Genomic DNA, 25339 nt, shown 5'->3' with positions numbered 1-25339 from the left:
TCACAAAAGTAGGTGCTTTTTATTTTTTATGGAAAAAAAAGAATAATTATTCAGTTTGGATTTCCTCATTCGGTCCCTCAAAATGAGGGAAGTCTGACTCATCATTTATATATATATCTTCTGAGGCTGTGGAAATCATATCTGTCAAAGTTCTAGATTTTGATCTTTTTGCATTTGCTCTTCTAATTTCAGAGGAAGTCTTGCCCCAAAATATGCTGCTCTCAGCACTCTTAGAAAAAGAGGTGTCTGATATCCCTTCTGATGGGTGGAAATAAGACAGGGAGGCCAGCTCTGGGTTGACCGAATATTGAGTCTCACATGTATCTTTAGAACTGAAAAAGAAAGAGCATATATCAAGAATTATTTTTGTGTACATTTATACTTAAAATTTGCAAAATTAAAAATTTCGATTGAACTTAAAATTTGCAAAAATTAAACTAAAATATGAATTCTGCCCAGTGTATTGAGCTATTGAGTAACTTGCTTGGTAATAATAATTAGTAATGATATATAATTTTTTCTTTAATTGTAATTTTATTATATTTAATACTTGTGTGAGTAAGGCATGTTTCAACATCAAGACCAGAATTTAGAAACCGGTACACTGGAATAGTTAAAGACGCTTCAATAAAAGTTTGTAAGAAATATGTACAATGAAATTGAATTAGGGAGCATGAACATCTGGGGTCACAGTTTTAATGGACTAATGAAATATACCATTCATCAAAAACAGCACAATATGAAAAGATGAATTAATAATACCTGGGAATGTTAAGCATAGTTGTTAGGATTTTTGAAAGTAATCTGTTACCCTGTGTAAAAATTTTGAAATAAGCAGTCCCATCAATCAGGCTAGAGATGCATTTAATATTTTTTATAGGAAAAACAAATGGGCAAGTATCTAGGTGCGAATGTGACAGAGGTTTGCTGTTTTATTGAAGGCCTTATTTGAATGAAAAACATTTGACAGTAAACTGATAGAATATTTAGAAGAGAATCCATAGTACTTTTTTTGTTTTTGTTTTCTTTTGTTTTGCATTGATTTTTAAAAAATATATTTTTATTGATAAAACAACATACAAACACAAACATTCTTAACATACAAACATTCCATAAATGGCGTACAATCAATGGCTCACAATATCATCATGTAGTTGGATATTCATCACCATGATCATTTTTTTGAACATTTGTATTATTCCAGGAAAAGAAAAAAGAAAAAACTCACACATACCATACCCCTTACCCCTCCCTCTCATTGACCACTGGTATTTCCATCTACCCAATTTATTTTAATCTTTGTTCCCCCTATTGTTTATTTTTTTTATCCATATTCTTTACTCATCTGTCCATACCCTAGATAAAGGGAGCATCAGACACAAGATTTTCACATCACACAGTGACACTGTAAATGCTATATCATTATACAATCATCTTCAAGAAACAGGGCTACTGGAACACAACTCTATAGTTTCAGGTACTTCCCTTTAGCCACTCAAATATACCACAAACTGAAAAGGGATATCTGTATGAAATAAGAATAACTCCAGGATAACCTCTTGATTCTGAAATCTCCCAGCCATTGATACTTTATTTTTTCTCATTTCTCTCTTCCCCTTTTTGGTCAAGAAGGCTTTCTCAGTCCCTTGATGCCAGGTACCAGCTCATCCCAGGATTTCTGTCCCACGTTGCCAGGGAGATTTATAACCCTGGGAGTTACATTCCACGTAGTGGGGTAGGGCAGTGGGCTCACTTTCTGGGTTAGCTTAGAGAGATGAGGCCACATTTGAGCAACAAAAGAGGTTTCCTGAGGGGTGACTCTTAGACCTAATTTTAAGTAGGCTTAGTTTGTCCTTGGCAAGGATGAGTTTCATAGGGGCAAACCCCAAGATAGAGGACTGGGCCTGTTGATTTGGTTGTCCCCACTGCTTGCAAGAGTATCAGAAATTTTCCAAATAAGGAAGTTGAATCTTCCCCCCTGGGGGACTTTGCAAATACTTCTTTATTCACTGTCAAAATTACTCTGGGATTTATCAAGGCATCACGCTAACCTGGACAAACCAACAAAATCTCATGCCCTATTCAAGATTCCCTATACTTATAGTGTTCCACTAAACTGACAATACAGGTTAAATTAGGAAATGCACCACCTAAAATATAAATGTTGCACCAAGTAAACATCTCTTCCTTTAGTCTCACACAGAAGTTGAAGGTTTAAGATATGGATGATATCATCCTTTACTCAGTCTTCTCATGTAACTTAGTCCTATCCAGATCAGCTTCATTCCTATCTCTCCTCGATGCTTGATCACTTTGTCAACAGTTCCTGTAGGGGGAACTGCTGACTTTCATAGCTTTAGACCTGAGACATCTGAGTCTCAGACGTCACATGAATACCCGAAGTTTCTGGGAAAGACCTTGTTATATACAAACAGCTCAGTATCTCAGAATTTAGAAGGAACAATGACACCTTCTGAATATATATGACTGCTGTAAGAGCTTACAATCTAGGATCTTTTACAATAAGCCCCAACCTGATAACACGTGTTCTCGACTTTAGTTCACCGAATTTTTATATTTATAGTTAGTTCATATAGTTGAGGCATGATAATATTTGTCTTTCTGTTCCTGACATTTCATCCAACATACAATTCGTAAGGTTCATTCATCTAGTCGCCTGCCTCACAGCTTCATTCCTTCTTGTGCAGCTCAAAAGTCCATTGTATGTATATAATCCATAGTACTTTTCCTCCAAGGCTATCAAAAAAGGAATAATAAGTAGATTCTCTATGTCGTTTCTAATTGAAATTGATTAGGGTTTTTCTCTTTATAGAAGACTATTTAAATATTGGGAAGAAGTTCAACTAGACTATTCCCTGAGTGATAGACCCATGGTCCTTTCGAAACAGGGGAACTGGAGTCAGACTTATAAATGTGTGGGTCAGGTTTTTCTAACAATCTGCCAAAGAGAGGAGGAGAGCATGACACCACAAATGCCATGCAAACCCCAGGGGTCTGCAGGCTTACCTCAGCTTGTTCAGTTTGTACAACATGACACAACAGATTGTCAAGAGGATGAGGAATAGGAAAAGGGTCATCAAGGAGATGCCCAGCATTAATTTTAGCTTGACTTCCTCTAGCTCTGATGGTTTGTCTTTGTCCCCAGAGAGCACATCAGAGCCTAAGAGAACAGAAAGGAAACAATGAAAAGGAGTAATGGTGTTTTTCTGAAGAAGTAAGGATTGTAAAAACAACTGCAGAGAAACTACACCATCCAAATTTTACATTTTCCTGAATATATGTCTGACTTAATAAGCATTCATTTAATGATGACTTTAAATGACTATATTAATGTTTCTCCCCTCTCCTCCAGTGCCCTCTGTCCAAATGTTCTAAAGGTTTTCATCATTTTCTAGGAAATGATGTCTAGATAATAAGCAACGACAAACTCCCAGGTCTGCATTTTTTTGGTATTTTAAAATTATAATTGTCAAAGTGTAATCTTAACAGTGGTCAATAACTATTTTCTGGCTTTGAGACATTATTTTGGGAACAAGTGAATTATGTTGAAATAGGCTGTGTTCCTGAATTGCTTTTCTACCTCCTAAAATTGTGTTTTTAGACAGGAGTACTCAGTACATTTTACATATCAAGATGGTGCTCAGAACTAAAGTAATCTTTGGAATCCCTAATCACTGGAAGTTACAGAAAAGCCAGTTACAAGCAACAGCGGGTTTTATCTCTAAGCCTTAGTTGCCTTATCTGTAAAATGGAAATAATACTGACCTCACGGAGTTGTGAGGATCAACTGGCATAATCATGTCTGGAGGGTACCTGGCATGTAGTATGTACTCAGTATATGACAGAAAATCAATCAGGCTCAATTTAATCACTTGGATATTAAATAATAGAAACGAGGAAACATTTAAAAATGATTAAACATAAGTCATTCCTGCCTATAACTTTTCTAAGCACAGAACCCCACTACATTTTCTTGCAGCACCACAAGGCAAGTGTCTGTGCTTGTCAAACAATCCAGTAAGAGAAATGAGATGATAAGTCTTGTCTTATATGATATCACCAATGCTACTTTTTTTTCAGTGGTTTATTTGTGGGACAGAAGTTTGGGGAGGTGGTGCAGTTTAACCATATTGGCTTGTCATGAATTTTTTTCATTCAAATCAGGAGTTTTTATACTCATATACATATACTTTATCCGTTGATGAAAACTACTGCATTCTTTTTATTATTCACTTTCCCTCTCCTCTATTTTCTTGTTTCAGGAGCAAAAACATACGAAGCAGGAAGATGGGAATGGTCATCTGCAAAAGGGTAACTGGAGAAGAATGTTCAGGAATCATTTCTGTCCTAAAACAGTAACCATTCTTTCCAATATGATGTTAGCTACTATGTTACCCCATTGCATAGACGCCACCTTACTAGGAAAAAGACTGTCAACACTGTACAAACACCAAAATGTGTGTGAGTGTTTATGTATCCATTAATTGAAATATTTTTTCTTACCTGGAATTGGGCGATATAATTGATCTTTGTCAGATGCTCTGTCCTCCATTGTCGTCTCATTTAAAACTGTTAAAGCAAATTAGTGTTATGGTAAACAAAAGGCATTTATTGAAATTATTGTATACATATATGTGTATTATATATGGTATATACGTTTCATTTATAATGCATGTGTATGAAATACATTCATACATGTGTGCATATGTGATATGTACATTATAGTTATTCATACATATTTGTATTTATGATGTATGCCTGCCTTTTATACCTGTGTATTTATGATGTATGATATATAATTTCATTTATGTATGCATGTCCATGTGCTTATGTGCATAAGGCTCAAAACATGAGGAGAGACATATTGGGCAAGAACCTCAGTTAAGCATTTTAATCATAAATAAATTAAATTGAATGATTACATTGCCACAGTTATAGGAGAATTAAATTTTTTTGGCAGGGGGAGAATCAGACAATGTGAACAGTTTATCAAATTTCTGGCAGTTTATCAAATGGCAGGAAAATGTTGACCTATTGAATCTTTCTATTAGAAGTATTTAAACTGATCTTGGCTTTCTTGTGTAAGATTTTAGAAAACCAAAACATCTTCCCAGCTATCTAACTATAAATGTTTACCTTCAGATAACATTGTCCAAAATGCAGAATCATTTTGTCCCTTGGTTGATTCTGTTAAAAAAAGAAAAAAAAACACACACAGGATAATACAATAAGGTAATTTGGATTTAATAAATATGTGACAGAACATTCATTCGTTTGTTAATTTATACCTTGAGCTCCTACCATGTGCCAGACCTTTGCTTGGTAATAAAGTTATCAAAATGAATAAAGTACAGGACACATGCTCAGGGAATCCACCCTTAATTTTTGGGGTCAGACAAAACTCATTGTTAGGTTGCAGGAAAATGAAGGCTTCTGCACAAGTGGTACATATGGAGGGTCCTAACTCAACTTGTGATGATTAATTTTATGTGTCAACTGGCTAGGTTATAATACCCACTTATTTAACCAAACACTGATCTATATGTTGATGTGGTTTAACATCTAAAATCAGTCGACATTAAGTAAAGATTACCCTCAATAATGTGGGTAGGTATCATCCAATCAATTAAAGGCCTTAAAAAACTGAGGTTTCTCTGATTAGAGTAAATTCTGCAGCATAAATATCTATATATTTCATTCTTTTGGTTCTGTTACCTGGAGAATCTTGACTAATATAGATTTGTGTACCGAGAGTGGTTTTAGAGGAACAGAATCTTAGAGATGAGTTTTTTTAATTGGTTCTAAGGTTTCTGGAAAATAGTTTTCTAATCTGATTAGATTTAAAGTCACTGATGGCTTTATTTCCCGTGGTGAAGAGCCCAATGTGATGTGGCAATAGATACACACAAAATAATACCATTGGATGCTCCTAATCAATTACTTAAAAAAAAGGAAGAGCCTGGGGGCGGGCCACAGTGGCTCAGAAGGCAGAGTTCTCACCTGCCATGCCGGAGACCAGGGTTCGATTCCCGGTGCCCGCCCATGCAAGAAGAAAACAAAAAACAGAAGATCCTGGGTGACTATGTATTTGATTTCTTAGAACATGCTTGTGAAACTGATTAGTATAATGAAATTGGTTGGTGCTCCTAACTGTACTAGAGAAAGTGGGAAAAGGAAAGGATAAGCTCAGGCTTTCAATTCCCAGCTCAAGTGTTTCAACCTGAAAGTTTCTGTGTCTTTTCTGAAAGAAACCCTTATGTCCTGTAACCACAGAGCTGCGATTTCTGGAACTCAAACCTAGTGTTTCATCTCACAAATGACTGAATTACTTTAAAAATTGAATTCCTCATGCACAAGATGTCTGCTCTTAAAGTGAGGGTATTGAATGGTATCTTAGTTTGCCAAGGTGTTATGACAGTGACACAATGGGTTTACCTTAACAATAGGAATTTATTGGCTAATGTTTTTGAGGCTTGCTTTCTCCCCAGAGACTGTAACGTTCTGGTGCTGGTTGCTGACAAGCCTTGGTTCCTTGGTTTGAATCTCTGCCGCACAGTCATATGGTGATGTCCTTTCCTTTCTAGCTTCTGTGACTTCCTAGTTTTCTTTATTAGGTTTCCAGAAATTCAGATTAAGACCCACCCTCATTCAATTTGGCCACACCTTAACTAAAAATAACGTCTTCAAGAGATCCTATTTACAATGGGTTCTCACCCATAGGAATTCAGATTAAGAACCTATCTATGTTGGGGTACATAATTCAATCTACCTCAGTCCACCTTCTGGACCCCAAAAAGACTTGTTCTCCCCACATGTAAATCACATTCACCCCATCACAACAACCCAAAAACCTTGGGCCATTTCAGTAACAACTCTAAAGTATACAGTTTCATCAAAATCAGTTATGGGTGTGGTTGGCCCTGCAGAATTCCTCTCTGTGGACTTGGGAAACCTAGAAAACAAGTGATCTGCTTCCAAAATATAGGGTATATCAGGCTTAGGATAGAAATTTTCATTCCAAAAGGGAGAAATTGGAAAGAAAATAGGGGTCATGAGCCACAAGCAAGTCCAAAATCCACCAGGGCAAACTGAATTAAATCTCAAAGACTTAGAGTGACCTGTGGATCAATGCTTTATCCTTTGGGCCTGCCTGCTTTTCATGCTTTTCAAGCCCTAGATAGCACCTAAGTTCTCCTGAAAGCCAGGGCCTAGTCTCCACCTTCTCTAAGCACGGGAATGGTATCCTCACGGAACCTGAAAACTGAGGTGAAGCCTCCCCTCTCTAAGCATTGGGGTGACAGCTGAACTCTCCTTAAATACCTGGGTTTAGAACCCACCCCTTCCATGTATTGGGATGGAAGCCCTGCTGCCTCCACGTCCAAGGACAGGTTCACCCTTTCTACACACGTAGGTGGGTCCTTTCTCTTGGTCCAAGGAGATCTCTTTGATCCAGACCTCTGCTTCCATGGTTATGCCCATAAAGTCATTCTTCCTTCCTTTTTTTCTGTCCCTTTCAGTTCAGGTTGGAATTGCTCCTGATCATACAGAATTCTCAAAAACATTGTCACTTTTGCATATAGTTTAAAAGAGTCCATGCTATCAGACAAAAGGATTTTCCACAGATCCTATGTAGACAAATACATTACTGGTACGTCCTCTGAGATAGCTGACTGGATCCATGTTCAGCCATATTCTCCTTAGCAAAGGGTTGTCTAGCCACCCCCTTATGTGGAGTCCTGTTCTCTGGGAATTCAGCTCTTGGGAGCTGAGGGACAGCTCTGATAGAGCCATTTCAGGTCCTATTCTCTGAGCATGCTCTCTGGGTATGCTGAAAATTTTCTAAACCATCAGTTGTTGGTTTCTTTGTGCTTAACAGTTCAAGCCTCAGTTTTTTGCTTTCATTTCACATTTTGTATGAGCTGCAAGGAGAAACCAGGTTGTGCCTTCTATAATTGGCTTGAAAATATCCTCAACTATATATCCTAGTTCATCACTTGCACATTCTGCCTTCCATGTGAAATCAGAACATGATTTTGCCCAGTTCTCTGTTACTTTAAAGCAAAGGTTGCATTTCCTCAAATTTCCAAAATACATTCATCATTCTAAAGCCTTACCTGAAGTACCTTTAATTTCCATATTCCTCCCAACATCTCTTCAAAGCAATCTAGGCTTTTTCTATCAAGATCCTCACAATTCTTCCAGCCTCTACCCATTACCCATTTCTAAAGCCAGTTCCACATTTTTAGGTATTCGATAATAATAGCACCTCACTTTCCAGTATCAAAAGTCTTAGTTTTCTAGGCTTCTATGATAAATACCACATAAAGAGTGAGCCTAAATAATGGAGATTTATTGGCTTATGGTTTTGAAGCTAAGAGAAGTCCAAAATCAAGATATTGACAAGGCTTGCCTTCGCCCCAAAGACTGTATTGTTCAGGTATGGCTGCCAACGATCCTCAGAGTTCCTTTGCTTGTATCTCTGCCTCTCATCATAGGGCAGTTCTTTCCTTTCTATTTTGTGTGACTTCTCATTTCTCTTTAAAAAGTTTTCAGTAATCCAGATTAAGACCTACTCTCCTTCAATTGAATCAAACCATAGCTAAAAATAGCATCTTAGAGATCCTATTTATACCCATAGGAATACAGATTAAGAACATGTCTGAGTTGGGGTACATAATTCAGTCTACCAAAAACGGGAAGGAATGGGATCCTAAAAATTGGAATGGAGACATAATGAGCATTTTCTGATGAAGCTGTGGACACTGAACCCCTAAATCTGCTGAGTCTTCCTTGTCAATAGAAGCAACCCTTAAACCCCTATCTGATAAGATAAACCATGCTTTGCCTAAGGAATCTGTAATTGCCTCCTCTGAAACAGTGGCTATTTAAGACAGTGCTGATCTCAGGACCTATGCTTAGCCCCTACCTTTGCATATTGGTATATAACTAGACTCAAGTTCCAGCAGGTCCTGAAGGGTGAGGTACAAAGTGTGATCCATCAGAAGGTGGTATATACTTTAAAGTAACTGTATGATTTTTTTTCCAGTTTATATTTACAGATATCTTTGGAATATATGTGGGATTGGATATTAAGGGTGTTGAGTAATGGTGGAAGGAACATAAATTTGAATTAGGCTGAATTTATTGATATGGATCCACTAAGTAGAAATTTTAGTTTGAAATTTTTGCTTGATGGTGTAGAAAACAGTCTTTTTGGTTGCTTGTTGGCTGAAACATGGACCAAAATGTGGCCTACATGAAATAAGTTGAAATACAAGAATTGTCTTGGTATATTATAGACAAAGGTACCCAAAGACTGAGGAAGATTTGAATATTAATGTGGTTTATCATGTTGAGACTTGCTTACCCAACATAGGAGAGTCTTGAGAACACAGCTTTCTGTAGGACTGTGAGAAATATATTTGTGAGGGGAGTCTGGTCTCCTTGAGGAGCTCTGTGGTCACTCATCCCTGTAGTTCTGAAATTACAGAACAAACTGCTGCCACTGAACTGAGATCTTTAAATGCAAAGAGGATAATTGAATTCTGGAGTGGCATGGGCTGAGTGGTTGTGCTTAATCACCAAAGACAAAGTGGGCATGGTTGCCACAATGGACAATAGAGTCAAAGCAGTAATTAAAGACCTATGGCATTGGCCGGGTGATCATGGTGTCCCTAGAAGAGAAATAGATGGACAGTCTACTAAATTCTTAATTACTCTAAATACACAGAAGAGTTCAAGAGAGCAGAAAGTTAACTTTAATCACCCAAACAGAGTGTCACAGCCTCTCAATCAGTTCCCAGACTTCGGCCAGTTGACAAACCCAGAATCCCCTTCCCTTGAGGAAGGAACCTACCATGCTGTCAAATATGTACAGTTAATCTTTACCCCAGCCTTCCCCCAATGGGTTCTAAGACCTTTTTACCAGGACAAGTGTGCATTAGTTAGAAGGAAATAATCAGACTTTTTGGAAATTACTGGATGCTGGCTCTTAATTGGCACTAATTCCAGAAGACCCAAAATGTTACTGTGGTCTACCAGTCAGATAGAGGCATATGAAGGCAGGAGACCAATGGATATTTTAGCTCAGGCACATCTCATAGGGTGTACAGTGGGACCCCAAACCCATCTAATGATTGTTTCCTCAGTTCTAGAATGCATAATTGGAACAGGCATACTCAGTACCTAGAAGAATCCTCATATTGGTTGCTGTAGAGGCATAGTATAGTAGGAAAGGCCAGGTGAAAGCCATTAGAACTGCCTTTACCTAGGAAAATAGGAAATCAAAAGTAATACTGCATTCCTGGAGGGATTGTATAGGTTGATGCCACCATCAAGGACTTGAAGGAGGCAGGGGTGATAATTCCCACCACATTCCCTAGACCCCCAACCCCTGCCCCATTTCAACTTGTCTATTTGGCTTGCGCAGAAAACATATGGATCATGGAAAGTGGCAGTGGATTATTGTAAATTTAAACAAGTAGTGACTTCAGTTGCAGTTTCTGTCCCAAATGAGGTTTCATTACTTGAGCAAATTAACATATCCCATGGTACCTGGTATGCAGCTGTTGGTCAGATAAATGCATCTTCTAAATACCTGTTTGTAAAACCCAACAGAAGCATTTTCCTTTCATTTGGCAAAGCTGAAAGATACCTCTGCCCTCTTATGTCTAGGTTGCCTCTACTAGCTTATGTCTATTAACTCTCCAGACTTATGCCATAATTTAGTCCTCAGGGACCTTGATCATGTTTCCCTTCCACAAGACATTACACTGGTCCATTATATTGATGGCATTGTACTGATTGGACCTAGTAAGCAAGAAATAGTAACTACTCTAGACTGCTTGGTGAGACAGTTGTATGTCAGAAGAGAAATAAATCTGATTTCAATTTCATTAAAATTTTAGGTATCCAGTAGTGTGGGGCCTGACTAGATGTCCCTTCTAAGGTGAAAGGTAAGTTGCTGCATCTGGCGCCTTCTACAACCAAAACAGAGACCCAATAACTAGTTGTCCTCTTTGGATTTTGGAGGCAACATATACCTTACTTTGGTGTTTCTTCTAGCTCATTTACAAAGTGACTAAAAAGGATGCTAGTTTTAAGTGGGATGTAGGATAAAGAGATTCTTCAACAGGTCCAAGATACTGTGCAAGCAAATCCAATGGTGCTTGAGGTGTCAGTGGCAGATAGAGTATGCTGTCGTTTGGATCCTTAGGATTTTGGAGCAAAGCTCTGCCATCCTCTGTGATTGACTACTCTCCTTTTGAGAAACAGCTTTTAGCTAGCCATATACAGTGTGAACACTTAAACATGGGTCACCAATTTATCATGCAATCTGAGAGATGGTCATCACCAACTGAGTGTTGTCTGACCCACCAAGCTCTAAAGTTGGGCATGAACAGTAGCACTCTATTGTCAAATGGAAGTGGTATACACAATATCAGATTCCATCAGGCCCTGAAGATCACATGAGGAAGTGATCCAAGTTACTCTGCTCTTGACACATTACCTCCTCTATCCCAGTCCACACCTTTGACCTCTTGGGAAGTTCCTTTTCATCCATTGACTGAGGAAGATAAAACCTAGACTTGGGTTGCTTATGTTTCTGTATGGTATGCAGGCACCACCTGAAACTGGATAGCTGTAGCACTACAGTCCCTTTCTGAGATAGCTCTGAAAGACTGTGGTGAAGGGAAATACTCCCTGTGGGCAGAACATTGAACTGTTTACCTGACTCTTTATTTTGCTTGGAAGGAGAAATAGCTAGAGTAGGAGTATACACTGACTTATGGACTGTGGCCGATGGTTTGATTGGATGGACAGGAACTTGGAAGGAGCATGATTGGAAAATTGGTGACAAGGAGGTTTAGGGAAGAGGTATGTGGACAGGCCTCTCTTAATGAGAAACATGAACATATTTGTGTCCCATGTGAGTGCTCACCAAAGGGTGAGAAGAGGATCTTAATTATCAAGTGGATAAGATGACCAGTTCTATGGATCCCAATCAACTCTTTCCACACTTACCCCTGTTATTGTCCAGCGTGCTCATAAACACATGAACAAAATGGCCATGGTGGTGAGGCTGGAGGTTATACATGGGTTCAGCATTATGGTCTTCCACTTTACAAGGCCAACTTAGCTATAGCCACTGCTGCATACTCAGTCTGCCAGCAATGGAGACCAACACTGATCTATGATTTAGCACCATTTCCCATGTGATCAACCAGCCACCTGGTTGACCACTTCCATCATGGAAGAGACAGTGCTTTGCTCTTAATAGAACAGACACTTATTCTGGATACATATTTTCCTTCCCTGCATGCAGTGCTTCTGCCAAAACTATCATCTGTAGACTGACAGGACGCCTTATCTATTTTCATGGTATTCCACGCAGCATAAATTTTGACCAAGGAACTCACTTCATAGCAAATGAACTGTGACAGTGGGCCCATGCTCACGGAATTCACTGAGCTTACCATGTTCCCCATCATCCTGAAGTAGATGTCTTGCTAGAACAGTGGGATGGCTTTTTGCACACTCAATTACAGCACCAGCAAGGTGGCATTATCTTTCAGGGATGGGGCAGTGTCCTCCAGTAGGCAGTATATGCTCTTAATCAGAGTCCACGCTACGGCGCTCTTTTTCCCATAGCCAGAATTCAAAAGTCCAGGAACCAAGGGGGTAGAAATAGGATTGGTACCACTCATTATTTCCCCTAGTGATCCACTAGCACAATTTTTATTTCCTGTCCCCATGACCTTATGCTCTGCTGGTCTAGCGGTCTTAGTTCCAAAGGGAGGAATGTTTCTACTAGGACACACAATAATTATTCCAGTGAATTAGAAGTTAAAATTGCCACCCAGCCACTTTGGGCACCTCAAGCCTTTGAATAAATAGGCAAAGAAGGGAGTTAGTGTGGTGGCTAGGGTGATTGATCCTAATTATCAAAGACAAACTGGATTGCTATTACACAATGGAAGTAAGGAATAGTATGGCTGGAATACAGGAAGTTCCTTAGGATAACGCGTAGTACTAGCATTCCTTGGATTAAAGTCAGTGGAAAACTGCAACTCAATTCAAGCAGGACTGTTAATGGCGTGGACTCCTCAGAAATGAAGATTTGGGTCCTCCTGCAAGGAAAAGAACTGTGACCAGCTGAGTTTCTTTCTGAGGGCAAAGGGAATATAGAATGAATAGTAGAATAATGTAGTTATAAAAACCAGCTATGGTCATGTTACCAGTTGCAGAAATAAGGACTTTGTAATGACTATTTCCCTCTTTCTATGAATATTTTTGTGCACATGTTTCAAATATCTTTGCTTTCTTTCCTCTCATGCTCTCTTATCATGCAACTTAAGATATATTGACTTTACATCATAGTTTTAAAGTTACAGGATACCAAGGAGAGGAGTGAGCATCAAATAATACTTTGCATCCTCTTCTGGTGAAAGGGTTGGCGCATTTTTGGGCATACATAGGACAGCTGTATCCTGGTAGGTGAAATTAGGACTTTTTATTTGTCTTTATTTTGAAACTAAATAAACACACAATTAAAGATAATTGTATGGGTACAAGTTGATAAGGAGTGGATTATGATGGTAATTTTATGTGCCAACTTGACTAGGCTATGATATGCACTTATTTTATGAAATATTAATCTAAATGTTACTGTGAAAGGTATTTTGTAGATGTTGGTTAACATCTATAATCAATTGACTTTAAGTAGAGATGATTCCCCTCAATAATGTGAGAAGGCATCATCTAATCAGCTGAAGGCCTTAAAAACAAAATGAGATTTCCCAGGAAAGATGGAATTTTGCCTCAAGACTGCATCATAAACTCTTGCCTGATTTCTAGCCTGATGGCCTTCTCTGTGAATTTCAGAGTTGCCAGCCCCCACAATCATCTGAACCCATTCCTTAATTCCTTGAAACAAATGAAAATAATATATTGTTTCTTTGGAGAACCATGACTGATACACTTCAAAAGAAAGGTGATGATCCAATATAGGTTTAGAGGACTAGGAATTATTAGCCGAACAAACAGGCTACTATGAGGGAAAGGTCATTCCAGGGGTGAGTAAACTCAGAGTTATGAGCGAGTTCAGTAAGCTGCGGGAGCTCTAAGGAGTCTGGAGAGAAGAACGTTGCTGGGAATATGACTAGTGGGGAAGCTACAAAGGGCTTCAATGGCCAGATCATTTCAACCTGAGGGCCTGGTTAAGAAGTTTGAACATGACCCAGACGCTAATGTTTAATTACTAAAGATACTTAAGCCAGGGATACCGGAATGATGAGGTTTCCATTTTTTAACATAGAATTAAGTAGATAAAGTTTTTTAACTTTTATTTTTAGTAGTGTTAGATGTAAGCTAATTCAGAGTAATCATATAAGAAACATACTTGGATTGTATGAACTGGAGAAAATTATGATTTCACACAATGACAGATACGTATCCATTGTCTTCAGTTAGACCACTCATTCAGGACCTTAGAGGAGAGCCATCCTGTGTTGTTATGATTTCACAAATATTTTAAAGTATCAATATTCTTGGCAGGAAAGTAAAAGGGTAATTTTGATTTTGTAACCTCCGTCCTCTCACCAACCCGCCCCCCAAATAACCCTAGAAGACACTAATGATTGAATCTAGGCAGAGATAAGTTTATTCCTCAAGCAGGTAGAAATTTTACATTATTATCAAAAGCAAAGAATAAAGTATATATTTTTTAAAAAGCTCATTTCCTGTCCCTTGTAAGTAAATTTGAAGATTGATTCAGATTTTCACCATTTAAAAGATTTTCACCATTAAAAAGATTTAAAATGTAGTAGTATAAATTCTTTTAACATATGATTACTTTATGATATGCTCAGAGCAGTGAAACTTAAATTTTTATGTCATCTAATGATATGTTCCAGGTATGAAGACAGTTTAACAACTTTACATACTTTCTGAAAATTTTTCAACTGCTTCATCAGTGGCTTCTTTGGTGGGTTCAGTGGTTTCTTCAGTGGGTTTTCTAGTGGTTGTTTCTGTAACTGTTTCAGAAGATTTGGTAATGGTTGTTTCATTGGGAGCTTTATCTAGGAAAATGGATAATGGGTTATCAACATATAAAAAATATTGACCAAACATCTGTGATTAGGCATATTTTAAGCTAAAAGTAGAACAAAGAGGAGAAGAAATTAAAGAGAAAGATATTGAAATTTTCCTGAAATAACTTAAAGGAGGAGAAAGGAAAGCAGTTAAGAATAAAGTTTTTGTGATAGTGGGCTGTGTGAGGTGGAATTAATACACCTATAATTTGTGAAAGGGAGGAAAGGCAAGGAGCAGTGCCACACACTTCCTTTGGAGTTAAGGAAGACCTAGTAGATGAAGATACCATGGCTTCATGTGGCTCTATGCATGGGACTCGAAGTGATAGTATTTTGACAACTGTCATGTCAGTGTAACCACGTGAACAAGAGAGGCAGCGTGTGTGTCCTTGTAAGTAGAAAACAAATGCACGTTATCTTCTCAAAATAGAGCTTTTAGGTTAAAGATTTTGGGCTACAAATCAAGGATTTTCAGGCCTATCTCACTCTAAAATGTGCCCATCAAGAGGTTATCACTAAGAGCATATTTGGATAAAAATGTGGGACCTTTTTTTCCCATGCAGTTGGCCATTTCAATTAACTTTCTTAATCTAGGTATCAAGAAAGCTCCATATGGAGTTCAGGCCGGTGCCCCCATAGGAAGAATTCTGTGAGAGAAAGAAGGAATTCAGATTGATCCTACAGACAGCATGATTACAGGTATCTTGCTAACAAGAAAGGATAGAAAAGAGAATCTGTTACGAGGATTGACACTGATTCAGGAAACATTTAAACAATTGGTAGATAAACCCTGATATGCAGCCCTTATGCTCTACTTTGAAGAGAGTGTTTGGATCACCTTCGCTCTCCTCTGATCTCAGAGTTTTAGGGACTGTACTTAAGCATAATTATTCTGGGGCTTTCTAACTCCTCAAGGGGCTCGCTTCTCTACAGTGTCCCCTTCATACCAGCTTGTCTTGCGAGAGTCACACTTAAAGTGTCAAGGGTTTCTTATACCAATGCACCTTTCTTTGGCAATCCTTTGGGAATCAGAATTGTGGGAATAGAAATCAAGGTTTTGGAATTTCTTCTATGGGCCTAATTGTCCCTGACAGCCTATCTTCTAAGGGAATTTGAGGTTTGTTTAAGAGCTGGCTCTCGTGTCTCATCCCAAACAACTCATGATCTTATTTGCTGTATATAGGCAAGATTCTTGTGGATGATTTATCTAACAAATGTATGCACTTGAAATGATACTGCCTCATTTAAATGTCATGGTTTGGAATTGCTCAAAATATTCCATTATTGCCAAGCAGCTTTATTAATAATCAGGCATCACCGATTATTTTTTCCTAATGTTGAAATTGCCACAAACATTCTCTCCTCTCTGTATATTCCCTTTTGTTCTCATTCTTCTTTACCATGTCTTCTGTTTTATCTCTGGATATTTCATAGATATGAACTATTAACACTACAAAGTGAAATTTGTACAAATGTATATACTTTGGAGGCTTTCAATGGCCTCAAAAGTTACATGCTGGCAATAGTTTTATCTATGAAATAGTAATGGTTGATGGAAGGATTCAAAAAGGAAATAAGAACATTTGAAACTAAGAGTAAAAAGCCAAAAAGAGTGGGGAAAAAATGGACCTAAGAAGATATACAACTTCCTAAAGTTCTAAATTTCTTTAGTTCAATTTTTCTTTGGACACAAACCAAAAATATGGCGTTATGAAATGTAAGAACTTCTTCACCTTTTGTATTTTTATCAGTTCAATGGATATTGAACCTCAAGTGTGTGTGTGTGTCAGAAAAATAATTGAAAAGGGAAAACCTAGAGGATGACTTAGGAGCTCCGTCAGATTCAAAAGTCATAGAATCTACCTTACAGGGAAAGTTTTAGTCGTGTTTAGGACCTAGGACTCCCTAGGTTTGGCACAACTAAAACCTCTTTCTTACCCCACATTTTCTAGTGCCATTTTGAAATTCTGCTTTAAGGGCTTTTCACACTTCAAGCAGTGCCTTTCAGTACTTACTGTTTCTTAGAACAAAATTCACATCAGTTGTTGCTCTCACGGATATTTCAGCCTCCCCACTCGTTGTACTTTGTGTCTTGAACGTATCTAAAAACATAAAATCAAAAGTCTTCAATAGCTAGTTAAGCTACTTCATGTTCTTTTACATTTTTCAACATTCGATTTTTTTTCTTAAAACATATGCAATGATTAATTACAGAAAAAAAATAAAGTACTTGAGGCGTTCATCATCTACAAAATAAGGAAATGGGGCAAGGGCCAATCAAATTCATGGGGAAAACATCCAAACTACTATCCTTGTGTCAAATAACTTCTTTTGAGAAGCAATTATTGAGATAATTTGTGGAAAACATATATAGTTACAAAACTGGTGCCTATATAGGTTTGTAGATGTGCAATATTATCACTGTTTGAATTGACATTATCAAAAAACTAAGGATATTCATTTGCTCTTGAACCCTCAGTTAGACTAAGGAACTCTTTCAGCTTTAAAACTATATGATTTATATCAGTTGAGCCTTCCACATACACATGCACATTAAAAATCCTTCTCTTAAGAGGTATCAGTGGGGTCAGTGGTAATAAAAATTAATCGACACCTTACCCAACCAAAGTGTCAAAGTACGTTGGATGAAGATGACGCACTGAACATACATACAAATGTAACTTGTCTATCAAAATCTTAGGAAATGACAGAATTTATATACACATATGTGAATATATATGTTTATCCTTAATATGTACATATATATTCATTCCCCCTGCACAGACACATAAAACCCAGTGCTATTAATATATCATAATTTAAAAATAATTTCTAGAAGAGATAAAGGCCTATGAAAAATAAAATAGAAAGCAACTACAACCCCAAATTCAGGCAGAAGACTATCATTGAGATAGGATTGGTTGGGAGATATTTAAGATTTGTCAATAGATAAAAATATCTGGCAGAGGATCTGGAGAAATCATTAAGGTTATAAATTACATAGCATTTGGATGCATTTGAAGCCAAAAGTTCAGCAGTGAATTATAGGCACTAGGGATGGTGATTCATGGAAGTGTCCAAGTAAACAGTGACCAAGGGATGACAGGAAGTTCCCTCAGAAGACAAATTATGATCATATATTATTAGGCCACACACCCAATTTGGCAAAAAAATGTTCCATATTTGTTAAAACTGTAATTACACAGTTTCAAGAATCAACAAACCTGAACCAGAAGAATATGAAGATAACTATACCAAATCATATAATTAAATTGCTTAAAACAAGAGGTAAGGGAAAATCTTTAAAGCAACTAATGTGGGGGAACATAATGTACAGATGAACAAAGATGATTATTACAGCTTCTCTTTGAAGAAAGAATAGAAGTCTAAAGAAAATACAGCAATTTCTTTAACATTTGAAAGGGAAAAAACTCTGCCAAAAAAGATTCTATATCCAATAAAAATATCTTTAAAAACAAAGGCAAAATAAAGTTACAAAAGATGAAAAGAATTAATCACCAATGGACCTGTACTACATGAAATAGCTAAAGAAGGTTTTCAGAAAAAAGGAAAACGGTATGAGATAAAAATCAGAATCTACATAAAAGATGAAGAGCACCAGAAATGGTAAAGATGTGGGTAGATCTAAACTAGTTGTTTTCCTAACCTTAAAAAATGCTTTAAAAAATTATTGACCACTGAAAGTATAATAACAACAATGTATTGTGGGGTTTATAGCATATTTAGAGGTATAACATGTAGAAACAATAGAAGAAAGACCAGGAGAAGGATTGTGAAAATATAATGTTGTAAAATTCTCATACTATAGGTGAAGTGATATAATATTACATGAAAGTAGATCATGATGAGTTAAAGATGTATACCATTAATGCTAAAGCAACCGTGAAAAAATCAACCAACAAAGAAAATGATAGCTAATTAACCAACGATGAAAAGAAAAATCTAACTATAAATGCTGTGGCGGTTTGAAGCTATATGTACCCAAGAAAAACACGTTTACATCCTATGGATGTGAACTCACTGTAAGTAAGACCTTTTGGTGAGGTTACTTCAACTAAGGTGTGACCCAGCCCAATAAGGATGGACAAAATCCTATTACTGGAGTCCTTTATAAGCAGAATGAAATTCAGAGAAAGTGAGTAAGAAAAGGCAAGAGTGAGAGCAAAAGCAAAATCCAGAAGCAAAGCATTAGTGCAATCCAGAAGAGAAGGGAGAGACCATGAAATGCCACCATATACCTTGTCATGTGACAGAGGAGCCAAAGATCGCCAGCAGCCTGCCCCAGAATGCCAGTCTTTGGGAAGGAAGAATCACCTTTAGGATGCCTAGATTTGTATTTTATTTTGGCCTCAAAATTATGAGCAAATAAATTCATGTTGTTTAACCTGACACATTTCATGGTGTTTGCTTGAGCAGCCTAGGAAACTAAAATAATGCTAAATCGAAAAAAAAGAAAGAGGAAAAAGGAACAGAGAACAGAAAGGAAAAAACAACAAACAGTAGGAAGTTAGATTTAAATCCAACTATATGAATAGTTACATTAAATATAAATGGTCTAAACATCCCATTTAAAAGGCAGAGATTATTGGTTGAAACATAAAAGAAGACCCAACTCCATGTGATCTACAAGAAACCTTTTTTTTTTCATTTTCTATTGTTCCCTGTATATTTTATTTTATTCTTTTACTAGAGAAGTTTTAGATTTACAGAGAAACCATGCAGAAAGTACAAAGTTACCATATGTCCTCTCTTGCACACACAGTTTCCCTAACTATTAAATTGTGCATTAGGATAGTAACAATTGATGAACAAATATTATCATAATTAGTAACTACAGTCCAAGGTTTCCATTAGGGTTCACTCTTTGTGTTGTACAATTTCATGGAGGTAACTCACTTTTTAAAATAAAGGAACAAAAATATTAAAAGTAAAAGGATAAAATGTATGCCATGCTAATACTAATTTAAAAAAAAAGCAGAAGTAGCTACACTAATATCCGATAAAGTAGGTGTAGAGGAAAGAATATTTCTAGCTTAAAGGATGAACATTACAGAATGATAAAGGGTCAATTCCTTTAGAAGAGATAATAGCCATAAATGTTTAAGAACCTAATAATGGAGCCACAAAATAAGAGAAGTAGAAATTGACATTGCAAAAAACTTACATAAAAAGCAAGGAAAAATAGTTGAGTTCATAATTATTTGGGATATTCATCATTCCAGATTAAACAAAATAAAGATATTGAAAATTTGAACAACATTCTCAATCAACTTAACCTGATTGGCATTTATGCAACACTCCACTCAATAAGAGTAGAATATACATTATTTCATTTCAGGCAATATTTACCAAGACAGACCATATTCTTGGTCATAATACAAGTCTCAATTAATTTAGAATGCAAGTCATGTGTATGTTCTCTGACCATAAAAGACATTTTATTAAAAAATCAGTAACAAAATTATCTTTGAAAAATCCCCAAATATCTGGAAACTTAATAATATATTTCTATATAACCCAAGGGCCAAATAAGTAGTAGTAGGAAACACTGGAAATTATTTTAGCTTAGTTAAAATGAGACACAACTAATGATTTTTCAGATATCACTTGTAGTGGTTTGAAGCTGCACATGCCTGAGAAAAACTTGTTCTTATGTCTAATCCATTCCTGTTGGTGTAGACCTATTGTAAGTAGGACCATTCAGGATGGGTCTTAATCCTATTATTGGCATCCTTTTTAAACAGAATGGATACAGAGAGAGAGAAGGCCAAAGAAGCAAGAAGTTGAAAGCAATGAAATCTGGAAGAGAAGGGTGAGACCAGCAGATGCTGTCATGTGCTTGCTATGTGGCAGAGGAGCCAAGTATTGTCAGGAGCTGGTCTTTGGAAAGAAAACATCCACCTTGATGATGCTTTGCTTTGGACAATTTCCTAGACTTTAATGTAAGCAAATAAATTCCCATAATTTAAGCTGAACCATTTTCCTGATATTTGCTTGGAAAAGGCTAGGAAACGAAATCACCACTAAAGCAGTACTTAAGGTGAAATTTGTAGCTCTAAATGCTTATGATAGAAAAGGATGATCTCAAATGAATGACGTCACCCTCCACCTTAAGTAGCTAGAAAAAGAAGAGCAAGTTAAACCCAAAGTAAGTAGAAGAAGAACATGCTAAAGCTCAGAATGGAAATCAATTCAATAGAATGCAAAAGACAAAAGAGAAAATTCAATGAAATGATGAATTGTTTCCTTAAGAAGATCAATAAATTGATAGCGCTCTAACCAGAGTAGTCAGGGAAAAAAAAAAAAGAGGAAATACAAATTATCAAGACCAAGTATTACATAGACATAACTACAGATCCTATAAATATTAAAAGGATAATAACAGAATATTAGGAAAGACTTCATGCCAATGTTTGACAATTTAGATAAAATGGGCAAATTTCTTGGAACAGGCTAGGAAACTAAATCACCACTAAAGCAAACCAAAATAGCCTACAGTTAAAACTCCAGGCCCAGATGACTTTACTAATGAATTCTGCCAAGTATTTGTAGAAGAATTAATGCTAAAAATACATAAAATCTTCCCCCAAACAAAAAAAAGAACACTTTCAAACTCATCTTTAAGCTCAGCATTACTCTAATACCAACAATAGAAAAAGATATAATGGGGAAAAAAACCTATAGAATTATATACATCATGATGCCATTTTGAAATGCTTAAAATTTTAGCAAATCAAAGAAAACATTTTGTAAAAATAATAAATATATGGACAAACTGAAATTTACCTAAGGAATGCAAGGTTAGTTTAGTATTTCAAAAGCAATGTAATTCACGATATTGACAGATTTAAAAAAGTATTATTTTTCAATAGATTAAAAAAAGTATCTGAAAAAATCAAATAGCCATAATAATTACAAAAATTCAGCAAAGTAGCAATAGAAAGGTGCCTCCTCAACCTAATGAAGGACATCTATGAAATCTGTACAGGTTCATATCATATTTAATGATGAAAAACTGAATATTTTCCCCATAAGATCAGAAACAAGAAAAGAATGTCTGTTTTACCACTTCTATTAAATATTAAACTGGTGGTCCTAGCCAGTTCAGCAAGGGAAAAAAAAGATATCAAGAGCATGTAAATTGAGAAAAAGCAAGTAAAATTTCCTAATTTGATTATCTATATAGAATAGCCTAAGGAATCTACAAAAAAGTGATTAAAACTAATAAGTCCACTTAGCAAGGTTGCAGGACATAAGGTCAATATACAAAGATCAATAGAATTTCTATATACTTACAACAGAATTGGAAAAATTACCATATTCAGTAGAATCAAAATATATGAAATACTTAGATAAAAATTTAACCACTAGTGTGGAAACCCTGAATGCTGAGAACTAAAAAACATTCTGAAAGTAATACATAAAATAAATGAAGAGGCATACCATGTTCACAGATAAGAAAACTCAGTATTATTAAGATGTCAATTCTCCCCTAATTGATCTGTGAATTCAAGATGACTACTCAAAATCCCAGCACACTTTGTTTTGGTAGAAACTGACAATAAGATTCTAAAATTTATATGGAAGTGCAAAAGTCTTAGAATAGCCAAAACATCTTTCATAAGAAACAGAAAAGTGACATTGCCTGATTTTGAGAATTTTTATGAAGTCACAGTGATTAAGACAGTGTGATATTAGAAAAATACAGTCATATAAATCAATGGAACCAAATTTAGAGTTCAGAAATAGATCCACAGATATATGATCCACTGATTTTTGACAGAAGTGCAAAGGCAACTCAGTGTAAGAAAGGATAATTCTTGAACAAACTATTCTAGAGCAGTTAGAGAATCATATGCACAACAACAATAAACAAAAAGCACCTTGACTCTTACCTAACCTAATACAAAAATTAACTCAGAATAGATCTCAGACCTAATTATAACACAACTATAAAACTAGTAGGACAAAACAGGATAAATTTTTTTTGCAGCCTTGGATTTGGCAAAGATTGTTTAAATGGGACACAGAAGCAGAAGTTGCAAAATAAAATCAATAAAAATTGATTTAACTAAAATTAAGAACTTTAGCTCTTCAAAAGATATTATGAAAATGAAAAGGCAAGCCACAGAATGAGGAAATATGTATAAGGCATATATCTGACAAAGTACTTTTATGTAAAATATATAAGGAAATACTAAAACTCAATAAAATGACAACCTAAATTTAAAAAATGGTCAAAAGATTTGACACTTCAGTAAAGAAGATGCACAGTTGGCAAATAAACACATGAAAAGGTGATCAATATCATTAGTCATTAGGCAAATGTAATTAAAACTCCAATAGGTAGAATCACAAACATTGAGTATAACAAGCATTGGTAAGAATGTGGAGGAACTGGAACTCTCATAGACTATTAATGGGAATGTGAAATGATAACCATTTTGGAAAACTTTTACAGTTAAAAAAAATGTTAAACATATATCTACCATATTTTCCAGCCATTCCAATCCAATGTATTTACATAAGAGAATTAAAAGCTTAGGTCCACAGAAAGAGTTGTAAACAAATGTTCACAGTTCCTTGTAATAGCAAAAACTTAAGCCAAATGCCCAACAGGTAAATGGATAAACTCTCATTATTTATCAGCAGTCCAAAGGAAAAAAACGATTGATAAATACAACCACATAGATTAATCTCAGATGTATCATGATTAAGTGAAAGAATCCAGACAATAAAAGATTATATTCTTTATGATTCCATTTACATGATATTTTAGAAAATAAGAACTAGTTTATAGTCTGGAAGCACCTACTGGTTGCCTGGGTATGAGAAGGTGGAAAAGGAAGAAAGGTCATGAGGAATACAGAAGGTCATGAGAAATTTTTTGGAGGTGATAGATGTGTGATGATGGGTGCCACCACTGCTACCAGTTCAATATAGAGGTACAGCCTAAAAAAGGTATGGTTTGTACGCCACCATTTTGTACACATAGAGGCTACCTGGTGATGAATAGCTCATATAGCACTTCTCATTCTGCTTCTTGATAGCTATGAAACCTAGAAATTTACCTCTCTGAGCATCAGTTTTGTTTTTGTTTATGTTTTTTATCTAGAAGAGAAGGATATTGAGTCTAACTTCATAGGGTAGCTGTGGGAATCAGCTAAAGATAAATACCCTCAAGTACTTTTGTAATGCATAAGTTGTAGCTCTATCTTATCTTTCATTAACATTAGGATCCCAGGATAATTAATCTTAATTTTTCATTTTAATAAGAGCTTTCTTATGAACATTTCACTTTTTAGAACTGTATTCTTCATAATGCATGGAAAGACAATCTATAGGAGTAATGTTGGATTATATACCATATTTAAATGGACCTTCCAAACATCTGGAAAATCACCTCTGAATAAATTTTGCTTAACCCACCAGAGGATCAGGTCAATTTTTATTAACATGAATAACCATAACGTTAGGATGAATCGTACATTAATTGCAGACAGCTACCGAGAGAGCCTTATTAAACTTCATGGTGTCTTATGAAAAAAAAAATAGCAGGAAATTGACACACTGAAAAGTCTATAAAATAAGTTAGAATTTAAGAAGTACGAAATAAAATGATTAGGGGGGTTTTAATCAAACCAGTAAAACCTGCTTTTGTATATGTAAAGACTTACATTCTTTTATATCTTTATAATAATTTCCAGTTTTCTCATTAGCAGGAACTTTATCCTTATTCTTTTGTTCTTCATCTTTTTTTTCTTGTTTAATTAAAGGTATTGCATCAGGGAACTCTAGAAAAACAGTTAAACACACAATGTTTCAGAAATAGGTTGATTTCTTTTACTACTTTCTTTTTCCTAACTTTTTTTTTCATAAAGGATTTGAAGCAGAGATTTAAAAATCTAAAATATACCACATCTCTAATAATAAAATTTATATCATCTCATACAAAATTGCCATACACCAATTTTCCATGATTGGGACCTTCTTCTTACGGGTGATTTCTGTGAAAATTTTAAATGCTAGCTTACCTTCAAAACTGGGTTCAAAATCGCTAATTCCTGAGGAAAAAATCCCATATAAAAAAGCAAGCAATATCAAATTCATCGGGAAAACAATGTGAATTATCCAAGCATCTACTGCATCTACTCAGAGTTTCCCTTCTGTTGTCCAGAAGGTTCTATGACTTAAACATTATTACA

General features: G+C 36.0%; 1 protein-coding gene across 1 annotated transcript; it reads right to left on the bottom strand.

Moving 5' to 3' along the window:
- On the bottom strand, positions 1-25336 carry EQTN (equatorin). Its single transcript, XM_077133945.1, has 8 exons — positions 25169-25336; positions 24812-24928; positions 17129-17215; positions 14967-15101; positions 5158-5208; positions 4525-4590; positions 3028-3181; positions 1-332 (listed from the first exon to the last, which is right to left on the bottom strand). The coding sequence occupies exons 1-8, from the start codon at positions 25242-25244 to the stop codon at positions 47-49; spliced, it is 972 nt and encodes a 323-aa protein (XP_076990060.1). The 5' UTR covers positions 25245-25336; the 3' UTR covers positions 1-46.
- Positions 25337-25339: the final 3 nt, after the last annotated feature.

Source organism: Tamandua tetradactyla, chromosome 2 (genome assembly GCF_023851605.1).
Source record: "Tamandua tetradactyla isolate mTamTet1 chromosome 2, mTamTet1.pri, whole genome shotgun sequence".
Lineage (NCBI taxonomy): Eukaryota > Metazoa > Chordata > Mammalia > Pilosa > Myrmecophagidae > Tamandua > Tamandua tetradactyla.
Note: the sequence above shows the minus strand (reverse complement) of the source record. Positions and strands in the feature narration are given on the sequence as shown.